The sequence below is a fragment of the Meles meles genome, chromosome Y, assembly GCF_922984935.1.
Source record: "Meles meles chromosome Y, mMelMel3.1 paternal haplotype, whole genome shotgun sequence".
NCBI lineage: Eukaryota > Metazoa > Chordata > Mammalia > Carnivora > Mustelidae > Meles > Meles meles.
In genome coordinates, this window is record NC_060088.1 from 9,798,574 (window position 1) to 9,810,694 (window position 12,121).

General features: G+C 64.1%; 1 protein-coding gene across 1 annotated transcript; it reads right to left on the bottom strand.

Moving 5' to 3' along the window:
• Nucleotides 1-293: 293 nt before the first annotated feature.
• LOC123935927 (testis-specific Y-encoded protein 1-like) lies at nucleotides 294-3,979 on the bottom strand. Its single transcript, XM_045996776.1, has 6 exons — nucleotides 3,866-3,979; nucleotides 2,520-3,335; nucleotides 1,090-1,167; nucleotides 817-928; nucleotides 470-615; nucleotides 294-365 (listed from the first exon to the last, which is right to left on the bottom strand). The coding sequence occupies exons 1-6, from the start codon at nucleotides 3,977-3,979 to the stop codon at nucleotides 294-296; spliced, it is 1,338 nt and encodes a 445-aa protein (XP_045852732.1).
• Nucleotides 3,980-12,121: the final 8,142 nt, after the last annotated feature.

Below are 12,121 nucleotides of genomic sequence, written 5' to 3' on the forward strand. Positions count from 1 at the left end.
ACAGTTCAGGAAAGTGGGGTGGAGAAGCCCTGCTTCGCCCGATGGACCAGGGATTTCCCGGCGGACGGCCTAGGGGGCGTGAAGCTGCCGGACTAGACACATCCTCCGCCCCGTGTGGGTGCTCTGAGTTCCCGCGGGCTCACTTCCCACCCTGCCACCTGCTCCATGGGCCCAGGCTCCTCCGAGCCTCCAGTTTCTCCGCCACTCAACTGACTGTCCCCGGCACCCTCCACACACAGTTCAGGACCCAGCCCTCCGGGCTCCTCACCGACAGGCCCTCCGCTCCGCTCCGCTCATCCCCACAGGCTGCCTTCCTGCCTCGGGTAGTACTGCAAGGGATTGGGCCACAGGTCCTCGACGATGACCTGGTAGGGGACAAAAGGCCAGTTGAGCACGGGGCCCCCGGCCCGTTCCCCAGCAGCCGGGACTCCAGCATCACCGTTGCTGACCCAGGCTGCAGGGGCCTCACCTCGGCGATCCTGTCGGACCCCGGGCAGCGGGGGTCACACAACCAGTTGAAGAAGTTCAGGCTGCTGGTGTCTCGCCTGCGGCTGGCAGCTCCACGTTCATAATCCCAGAACCACTGGACTGGAGTGCACCGAGTGGCCCTATATCCTGCAGGGCGAGGAAACTTAAGGGAGGCTCTCCATGGCCTAGGACCCACGCCCGCTCTCGCCTCTCAACCTACAAGCTCTCCCGCTCCGGTGCCAAACCCCTCGCCCGCCGCGAGTCCCCCGTCCTCCTCCCTTCCCGCTCCCGGGCCCGCGTGCCCGGCGGCCCTCCGCCAGCTCCCCCGAAGCTCAAGCCCACTCCTACCGGCAATGCTAAGGTGATACTCCTTAACGATCACATCGTTCCGGAAGTAGGGGTTGCTCCCAAAGTAAAACATCAACCTGCAGCGGTACTTGGGACGACCCAGTTCCTCCACCTGCCCCGGCAGAGACAGAGGAGGGGGAGGGGGAGGGGGACGTGTCCCCTGGCTGGCCTGAGTGACTGACTGACCGCGGCTCGGAGCAACTCGGCCGCACCCCCTCGGGCTCACACCCCACTCCCAAGGCACGGCCGCCGGCCTCAGTCTCCGGGGCGAACCTCTAAATCGGTCAAGTAGCTGAGCATGTCTGGGTCCTGGTCACCTTTCACGGCTGATATCTGGGGGTGATTCAGGATCTGCCTTGGGTCAAGGAGCCTCCAGGTCCAGTGGTCCGGAAAGAGAAGCAGGGGCGACCCGGCCCTTCCCGACGCAGAGCCAGGGACCCGATGCGGCGTGTGCGGAAACAGCAGGCACTGCCTCCCTCCCAACCTCCTCAGCGCGTGCCCCGTCATCACCCGTGCTCTGCGCTGGGGCGTCGCCGGCCTTCGAGGATCAACAGGGCTGAGGCTGACGGGGCCCCGCAGGGCAAGACCAAGAGCCTGCCTGCTCTCCCTTCCTACGTCCCTCTGGCCCGTGCCCGTGGTCGGCTGTGCCAGGAGGCAGTCAGTCACCTCCTTGGCTGTCTGGATGTGCTCGGTCCCCCTCTCACGGCCCTGTTGGCTTGGCTGCTCACCTGAAGCCCGGGGCCCTTGCGGGACCTCCTGTGCCACAAGGGGGCTCTTCCGCTCACTTGCAGCATGGCTGCACACCCAGGGTCCCAAGCAAGAGCCCGGCAGCGTCAGCGAGAGAGGGTCGGAGGACCCGGCGGGAAAGAGGGGAGAGAGGGACACCCAAGTCCCGACGAAGAGACACAGAGGGTGGGCAGGGAGCAGAGAGACAGAGAGACAGGGTGGGGGACATGGAGAGGCTGAGGCAGGAAGGGAGGAACCGTGTCTGTGAGCAGCTGGGCCGGGGGCCTCGGCCTGCCCAGGAGGGCCTGGGGAGGCCGAGTGCGTAGCACCCGCTGCACCGTGTCCCGGGTCCTGGGGTCCGCTGAAGCCTGGCAGCCTGCTGACTGACTCTCAGTGGGTGCAAGCGCACACAACCCTGGGTCTGCCGTCAACTCGGGAACGGGAACAATACGGGTTTCGAAGGACAGGGAATGAAGTGGGCAGCCTCTCCATCTGCCCCAGGTACCCCCCAAACCCTTTCCTTCCGACATCTGCTCTGAGACAAGTGTGACTGGGCTTCGCTAGGAATCGAGAGAGTTGACACGGGTTCCGGGACCGCAGAGGCGTGTTGGGGTGCTGCGGCCCCAAAGCACTGGCCCGCGGCTTCTGCTCAGGGAGGACAGCACAGGTCTCAGCCCTTGCCTTTCCCCCACAACGCCCACACCCCCCCCCACCCCCGCCCCCACCCACCTGGCCGGGGACCACCCGCTGCTGGACCCTGGCCCGCTATGCTGCGCAGTACAAGGCTGGGGCCACTGCTGGGGGGTGGGCCCACTGCTGGGGGTGTCCCTACGGCTGGAGGTGGGTGGGGCCCATGGTTGCCGGAGCCGGGCCCATCCCCGCAGCTCTCCTGCCCCTGGCTGTGGCCCTGCTCCCTGCCGCCCTGCTCCCACTCTCCTCCACAGCTGCCAAAACCCAGCCAGCAGGAGGAAGGATACGGCGTGTGCCCAGAAGCCAGGGATGGCCTGGATGATGGCCCTTCTTCGCGCCAGGTGACAGCTCCGCTTCTGATGCACCCTGCGCTTCAGCCGCATGTAGGCCCTGGTGGCTTGGGCGTCCACGGAGCGGAGCGCTTCCTGAACCACCTCCAGCGCGGCCAGTGGGGCGCCGGCTGTGTCGGCCCGCGGCACCGGCTCCGCCTGCGGCAGCTCCTTGGGCTCCTCGACCGGCGGTGCTGGCGCCACCTCCTCGTCTTCCACCGCCAGCACCTCGTCTTCCACCGCCACCACCTCCACCACCGCCATGACGTCCTCCACCAGCAGCACCAACTCCTCCCCCGCGCCGGCCTCCTCTGTGCCCTGCTGGGCCTCAGCTTCCCGCACAGCCTCTGCCACCACCCCCGCAGCCTCTGGGGCCAGAAGCGCCCCCGCGTGCCCGCAGGAGCCGGTCTCCCTGAGGGCCGCCGCCTCCTCACCGCCCCCGTCTGGGACCAAGGTGCTCCCGGATTCTGGGGCAGCCCCGCCTTCCGCGGACCTCGACTCACTCTCCATGTGGCCGCGGCCCTGAGCCCAGGCAGCTGCGGAGGGAAGGCAATGGAGGCGGGGCCGGCAGGTGCAGCTCCCGCGCCCGGGAAGGGCGGTGGGCAGCAGCCGCCTATCAGAGTGCGCCGGCCTGAAGCCCGCGTGCGCAAAGCGCCCGGCGTGGCGGTGGGGGGCGGGGGCCGCCGGCGCCGGCGCAGGGGCGGGCGTGGGGGGGCCTGGGCGGCCACGCCTGCGGCCTGGGCTGGATGGAGACTCTGAGCCCCGCGCAGAACGCTGGGAGCTCCGGGTCCAACCAGTGATAGGCCAGGGGGCGTGGCCACCACCAGCCTTTCCCTTGCGCGCGCAAGAGCCAGCCAGGGAGCCCGCCAGTGGCCGTCCTCCACTGTGGCCTGCGCGCCTCGCGACCCCAAACGTTTTCTTCAGAGACACCGCTCAGGCCTTTCCCGCGAGTGCCCTGGCATCACAGACCCACGGTCCCTTTCTCACCCGTCCGCCTGGGACCCCTCGGCTGGCACCAGGAATTGAAACCCAGCGGCTGAATCCAGTGCCTGCGCGCCGCCCGAAAGCCTCCCGCGCACCTCTTAGCGCAAGTGGGGGAAAGCCCTGGGGTCAGCGGCTGGTGCTCCAAGGGCGGCCGCGTCGCTGTCACCTGGATTTCCCCTTGACCTGCCCGGGGGTGGGGGGGTGGGGGGGAAGCCGGGGCGCCCCCAAGGGGCTGGGCGCAGGGACCATCGGCCTCCCGACCCCAACCCCCGCCGCCCCACCCCTGCCCCAGCTGTCCTTAAGAGAAGGAAACTGCACACCGAGTACTTCCCCTGAAATTTCTTCGCAAGGGGGCCCAGGTGCCTGGCCACCAGGGTGCGTACAGAGCTGCTAGGCCGGCCCCAGTGAGCTCCGGGACTGGGCCCCGGCGGCATGCCAAGGGGCCAGACGCTTAGTCCAAAGAGAAACTGCCTCTTTCTCGGACCCAGCCACGGGTAAAACGCGCGCCCCGGCTACTTTGCTCTGCGCGACCCCTTTCCGTTTTCTGTCTGGCTCTCTTTTGCTCCTTGCGTCCTCTTCCGACGCCTGACTTTGATGCGGGGGCTCTCTGAGTCTTCCTTCCCACTCTGCTCCAACTTCTCCCTTAGTGTGTGTCCGTGGCTGAGTGGAGTGCCAGCCGGGGAGGGGATGGCCAAGTGAGCCTTGACGGCACATGTGCCCTTTCTCTGGTACTCACCAGGTCCTTGCCCTCCTGTGGGGTCGCTCCAGGGTGTGTGTGGGGGGGTGGGGAGGGGGTCAGCGGGCGGATAGGACGGGTGCCCCCGGAGGTGTGAGGAAGTCCCCGTGGGGGACGGCAAGGCTGCCAGCGTTGTCGCGGTTGCATCGTGGGAGGGCCTCATTGAAAAGGAATGGTGGGTTTGTCCTGGGGGAGTTTGAGCGGAAAGAAGCAGGAGGAGCTGCCTCGAGGTTACGGGCAGGGTGTTTGGTGGGCCCAAGTGTCTCTCTCGCAAACTCGCCCTGTCAGCGCACAGAGGGGCGCCTGCAGGGAGAAAGAGGCCTGTCCGTCCGAGGGGAGAAGGCAAATTTCCCGAGCCGGCCCCTGAAACAGTGCAGACGTTGGAGTTACTGGTGCAATGAATCCAAACTGACCTAGCACATGCAACCGTACCCAGAACACTCGCGGAGGGCCCTGTGGCAATACTGCACTACAAACAGCACAGCCTTGGAGATGGGGGAAGGCTGGGGTGGTGACAGGGAGAGGGGGGACGTGGGGAGACTAGGAGGAGACGCAGAGAAGCCCAGAAGGAGAAGCAGCAGCGAGGGGGAGCGAGGGGGAACGGGAAGGACGGGGAGAGGGGAGGAGAGGGACCGGGGCGGGAGGGACAGGCGCGGGCAGGGTTGGGGAGGCAGACTCGGGGACGGAGCGAGGAAGGGCGGAGGCCGGGCGGGAGGGACTGGTCGGCCCCCAGCTCAGTTCATACACTGCAAGGCCTCCAGGCCCAAAGGACACATTGCCTACGCGCAAGGGACCACCCCCGTGTGGGGAAGCCAAAGGTGGGCTGAGCACAGCTCCATCCCGTGGTGTCAACGAGGTCCGCAGTCATGTTTCCCGAAAGCATGGATCAGACAGCCGATGAGGAAGTCCGGGAGGAAGAGAGGGTGGAAACAGGCAGGCAGGGCGTACCCAGAACCCAGGCACTGCCATCGTGGACGCCAGGCGGCCCCGGTCAGTAAGGAGGCTGGCTTCACGGCCCTGGAGGAAGATGTGGGCGACAGCAGCACGGGCGGCCTTTTAAAAAGCTGGCCACGTCTACGCTGCGTGCAGGTGACTGGCCTTTGAGTCCCAAAGCCACAGAGCATTTGCAAGTGGGAGGAGTGAGGCAGATGAGTGACCTCATGACCGAGGCCGGGCCACTGAGATCCCTACCCCTCGCTGACCGGCAGTAGGTGCGGGGCTCTTCCCCTGTTCCCAAGGATGCGTCAGCGCATCCCTTACGGCCCTGGCAGCCAAGGACTCCTCGGGGCTCCCCTAGATTACTGAGGCAGCCCCATCCTCCTCTGACTCCAAGTTGAAAACCACGGGGTCCAGTTCACGGGCAGATTGTCTCAGCGATAGAAATGCATCCAAACACAAGTCGGGCCAACAGCCTGGCGCCTGTGGCAGGGCAGAGGCTCACCAGGGCCAAAGGCCATTATGCAGGCCCAGCTGTGCCTCTGTGGGCTCGGGCAGGGATGCGAGATCAGAGACGTGACGGCCCAGGCAGACCCAGACCAAGACACGCCACGCCACGCCACGCTCAGGAAGCACGACAGACACGGGCAAAGAGGGACGCGCACGATCCTCCCTGGGCCGAGACAAGCAGACGCGTACAGGAACAAGACAAGTCCGGAGCCGCCGGGGACAGAAGCACATGCTCCAGAGCCTTAGCGCCCGTGGTCTTGGCCATGCCGCTTCGAGGAAGGAAGCGGCCGGGACACACCCCCACCCGCCGCCCCCCGCTCCCCCCCCCGCCCCCCCGCCCCAGAGAGTGCCGGGCAGCGGGGCAGAGTTGACTGTGCGAGAGCACCAATCTCCCCGGAGGGCTGCCGTGTTCCCATGCAGATTTCGGGGGATTTGTCAGCTCTTTGAAGGACCTTGAGAGTGAGGCCCCTGTGGATTCGCTGTGAAGGTGTTGCCAGCCAGGGATTTGATCGTGCCCTGTCCACCACGTCCGTGGGACTGATGGGCTGGTATCGGGAGACTCTCTGCCTCAGCCTGGGACAGGGCCCGATGATTCATGGTGAGTGGCTTTGATTCAGCTTCTGAGGCAAAAGTCAGCCCTGCAGAGCCTGCGAGACAGGATACCCCGGGGCTCCAGTCTAGGTGGTAAACCGGGAGGCTAGGGCGGTTTTGTCCTTAGCCGTCCTGGCTCTCTGTGTTAGGGGTGGGGACCCTGGCCCTGACTCCCTCACGCTGCATGCACTGCTAACGTGTGGGGCTCCCTGACGTCGGGCAGGATCCGCCCTCCACGGCCTCACCCTTCTCTCCCGGCACGGCCAGGCCGGGAGAGGGGCCAGGCCAGGCTTCCACGTCAGCCCAGTGCCCAGAGCCCAGGTGGCAGATGCTTGGCAGTGGGCGACCCTGTGCCCTCCTCTCGCCTAGGCCTCACCTCCTTGGCAACAGCCTACCCAGCGCCGCAGGCGTAGAGGAATACGCTGCGGTCCCTGAAATGGCCCAGCCTGAGGACCCCTTAAGACCATGCTCTCCACGGGAGCTGTCCCGCTCCCGCGGCTCAGTGAAGTACCAGCACGTATGGCACCTGCAGCTGCCGAGCACAAGCAGGGCCTGGTGGCAGCAATGCGGGAGCGAGCCAAGGATACTCGGGCATTTCCAGACCAAGATGCCCAGAAGATCGGCCTCCCCAACGCCGCTAGAGCGGCGAGCCTGCCCTGCTGGAGTCTCGGGCACCTCCACCCGCCCCGCAAGGGGCAGGGCTGGGCCATACAGATCATCCACTCCACAGCCGGACACGGAACAGGCGTTTCACACTGCACGGTGCAAGCAAGGGACAGGAAGCATCCGTGAAGTTTGGCCGCCAATCCCGCCTTTTGGAAGGAGCCGCTGCCGCAGGAAAGGTTCTCCTACCAAATGTTGGGAGGAGGGGTGGGCCTGCTGAAGGGCAGAAAGGATCCTCTGGAACCTCACCCTCGCGGCTGCTGCCCTTGGAGCCACTCTAGCTGGGGAAACGGAGCGCCTGCCTGCTGCGCAGACGCTCACCTCTCCCCCACTGTCCTGGCCGCAGACTGGAACCTCTGCGGGCGTCCCTAGGCAGAGGCGTCTCAGCCGAGTAGACACCCGCTCGGGGGCGGAGTGACCCAGGGCCTCACGTCACCACCTCCCAGCTGAGGCTCGTAGCAGGTACTCTGCACGCCGTAGGTCTATCCACGGGCCTACGCACAAAAGGCTGAAGCTCCGAAGAGGCACGGCGCCCAACACGGTCAAAGCAGCCTGCGCGCGCTCAGCCCTTCGGCAGGGGTTCATGCTCCCTGGGGTGTTGGTGAGGACGAGGTGTGCCTTTGAGGGCATTTCCCTTTGGGGGGCATAGAGGGCAGAGGGTAGAGCGTCAGCGGGTAGGGGGCCTTGGGCGCTTGCCTGCAGACCGTGGAGAAGGGGACATGTGAGCCTCAGGGTCCGCGTGGGACGGACCGCACACGGGTGGGTGTCCTGGGTCTGGCTTCAGCAATACCCCGCCCTCTCCTCTGTTGCCCATCTGGGGGATCCCAAGCCAAGGACCTAGGGAAGCAGGGAACTGGGGATCATGGGGCAGCGTGGGTTGCTCCGTATGAGGGTGCCTCTGGACACGTGAGTGTGTGGCGGGTGTGTGCCTGGCAGGGGGAGTGTGTGCCTGTCAGGACGTGAGAGTGACCGAATCACGGTGTGTGTGTGTGTGTGTGTGTGTGTGTGTTTGGGCGTGGGGGGGTCGCCTGGTTTTGCGGCCGAGTGTATGTGTCAGTGCATGTGAGTGGCTACAGAGTCCGTGGCAGGGGGTGGGGTGCTTCACCCGATGGTGTGCCTCTGTGTGCGTGTGTATGCGCGCGCTTGTGCTGCGAGCGCACCTTTCCCGGCACTTTATACTCCCTCCAGCCTCCTGGGCCAGAAGGAGAGTGTCGTCGTTCCTACGTTCGCCCCTCCGCCGTCCCCACTCCAACAGTCCCCCCTCGGGGCCCGGTCCCCACTCCGTCACATTGGTTCGGAGGTGCAGAGGGTGACTGTGTCAGCAAGAGCCCGGCCCCTTGCTAGACCAGTAGCGAGCACGGGCTCTGGGGTTCGACGGACTAATGAATCTGCAGTCCCACCGTGCTGTGTGCAGTGGATGTGTCTGAGGACATCCACGGGGAGCACTCCGCAGAACTGTCCCCGCCATCCACCGAACCTGGACACGGGGCGTCTTTGGCCCTGGCTCGTCCTTCCCCCCTCTCCTTGACCTCTGTCATTACCGCAGGGAAGACAGCAGCCCCGTTAGCCGGCCTTTCGCTCATCTCCTCTCCCTGCCCAGCACCACCATCCCCAGGGGAAGGACCTCCGCCCGCTGGGATGCCGTCCCAGAGCTTGTGTGACTCGGCCCTCTGGGCCAGCATACGGGCCCATCCCCTCCTCGGCATGGGGATTCCCAGGCAGAATCGTAAGCACCGACCTCATGAGCCCATGAGCTCAGGCACCCCACCTGCCCCTTGCCGCGAAGAAGAGCACGCACGCACGTACCCACGGTAACGCCCAGGACCACGGGTGACATCGGCCTTCGACATTTCAGTGTTTTTCCCTGGGGGCCTCCATCGGACCCGTGTTTCGCCCCGGCACCAGACTTCAGGTTTTCCCTGCGACGAGGACCCAGGCTGATCACGTCGCTGCCCGTGAAGCTTCTCCTGCCTCTGCTCAACGGCGATGCTCCCGCATATGCATCTCAGCAGCCTGAACCTCCGTGGGTGGGACAGATACGCAGACACAGACACACGGTCACTGGGCACACATCAGGTGGCTACGCATTCCCACACACGCTCTCCGAAACAAAGGCATGGACATGGCCCAAGTGTACACTCGTGCACACACACACGCAGCAGAGGCAAACTCCGGGCACCCAGAGGTGCATGAGTCCACACACAATCACACTCACATGCTATTCTAACCACGGACAGACGCGAGACACCGACGTCCTCCTGCAAATCAGGCACATGCTACACCCACCCACACCTGATCTCTGAATCAAAGGCATGGAGATGGCAAATGGGCACACACGCACGCACGCACACAGAGGCTGACACCCTGGCGTGAATGGGGCCACACAGATCCACACACTATTCTTCTAAACACAGAGGAACTGCAACACACACGTGTCCGTGCCAACACATGCACGTGCCACACCCACGCCCACGTCACCTCAGTTCCAATGGCATGGAGATCTCACACACACACGGCGCACACGCGTACATGCAAACACACCCCAGCACGCTCCATTCACACACACAGACACACACAGACACTCGTGCTCATGCAAACCCCCCGAATACACTAAAGACACACGTGTCTCTATTGAACTCCGGCCTGTACACCAGCCCCTGAATGGAGACACACTGGTGCTCTTGTCAACACACTCACACGCGCCACAGCACTCCCACAAGATGTCTGGCACAGGCATACACGTGTGGTCCCACGCCAAATAAAGATCCACACGTGTGACCAGGGTGACTCAGGTGACTCATACTCACACACACGACAGACCATATGCACGGCCTCTGGCCGACCGGCAGACACAACTGACCCCAACACACCTGAGCATGCACACTCACACACACACACACGTGCCCCGAAGGAGAGGGAAGAATGTAAGCAAAAGCCTGGTTCTGCATCCTAGGAAAAACACGCGTACACAGACACACACACACACACACACACACACACACCCTCATGCGAACCCACTGTACACACTACATACACACTCGTGCAGTTGGACCTGGGGTATGCACACCGTTCCTTCCATGCAGCCCCATAAGTGCTCGCAAAAACACGCACGGAACACACCCAATTCACACAGGGTCCGGCACAGGCAAACACAGGTGGCCTCACCATCAACACCGTACACGTGTGTGCCCCCAAACACTAACACACATACCCGAGACCACATCCACGGCCTCGAGCCCACAGGCATACACAACGGACCGTGACCCATCTGAGCACGCACACACTCACACACACACGCACACAAGCCCTGCACGGGCACCCCTGCACACATCCTAGCTCTGTCACAGAGTCATGCACCCTCAGCCCCGCAACTGGACACGGAAGTGCACATGGAAACATGCACCCACAACACTCACGGCAGCGCTCCAGCACAACGGTGCACAAAGAAGGCCCCGGAGACACACAGACAGACAGACAGACACACACACACGCACGCACACGCACACACACACAGAGTCTCCAACACAGAGGCATGCAGGGGTGGCGACACCTACAGCACAGATACACACAGAACACCACAGTAAGCCCTGGGCCGGCAAGCCCACCACACCCAACAGCAATCTGTGGGCACACAAGGATATGCACACTACACCCTCACATGCAAGGTCTCTGGCCCACAGCCATACAGGTGTAGCCCTGCAGGGTCACACACCCAGCGGTGCCTGAAAATGCGTGCACACAACATACCCACGACTCACCTCACGCTGGCCTGCGGAATTCTGCGTGCACGCCTGCGCACGCGCCTGGGTGCTTCGAAGCACAGGCATACGCAACAAACACACGGTCTCTGCTCCCGGGCATGACAGCCGGCCACACCAAGACACAGTCCTGCTCATGTAAACACACACCCAAGAAACAGACACCTACACACACGGCGTCCAGCACACACACGTGCACGCTCCCCACAAACCCTCACATGCGTGCACTGAAGCCTACACACCCACGAGGCACGCACACGTGGCCACACTCAGAGGCACAAGTGTGCCCATGCCGACATGCACACGCAGCACACGAGAACACAGACGACCCCGATGTGCATGCAGCCACACGAGGCCTTGCCGCACACTCTCCCATGGGTGTGCAAACACACAGACACAAAAGCACACACTGTCTCCGGAATGCAGGCATACACACTTGCCACACACGCGCACACGAAACGCACACACGCAGCACCGAAGCACACATGCTGTCCTGCACACAGGGGAGCCAAAGAGGACGCACAAGTCCACACACGCAAGTGCGGGATCATACACACACACGGCCCGCCGCTCCGAGGAATGCTCAGGCGGCCACACGTGCTTGCACACGCACACACACACACACACACACACACACGCACGCGGACCCGCCCACCGCTGCTCCCTCACACACAGCACACCCACGATGTCACACAGCCCATGGCATGGAGCGCCCCTGCGTTCCCTCACACATCCGTGGGAAGTCCCCCGCGGTGGGTGGTGGTACCTGCCGGGGTGGGGGGGGGGGGGTGAGGTCCCCAGGGATCGCGAGTGACCGCCTCCTGCTTGGTCCTCCCGGGACCCTTGGTTTTGGCGCGGGACGTGACGTGACCAGAAGCATGCATGACGTCGCATCTCAGCAATGCAGGGCACACTTCCAGGAGCAGAGCAACTTGGGAAAGCTCTCCAAGCGATGGGAATAGGATGGCACTTAGAGCGTTGGGGCCACGAGGGCCCCTCTTGGGAGGACCTTGCCCCTCCTGTGTGCCCTGCTCTGAAGAACAAGACTTCACCGAGAGAGCTCTGCCTCTTCCCATCCTCTGCCAGGTCCCGCCTAGGGAGGGGGGGTTTCTCTCCGCACGCCAAGCCCTGCCGGGCCCTGCCCCCATGCTCTACATCACCCCCACCCATGGGATCCAACAGGATCGGGGCTGGAGGATCCCAAGAGGCTGATTTCCTCGTGGCCATCTCCTGTGCCCCCGATACCAACCGACACATGGGCACAAAGTGCTCTGGAACTTGTTTATGGCCCTTCCCCCTGTCCCTGCAGCTATGGGCAGGATGCTCTCTAGAGCTGCCCTGCTGAACCTTTTCCCGGTCTCTATCGCGTGCAGGCAGAGCAC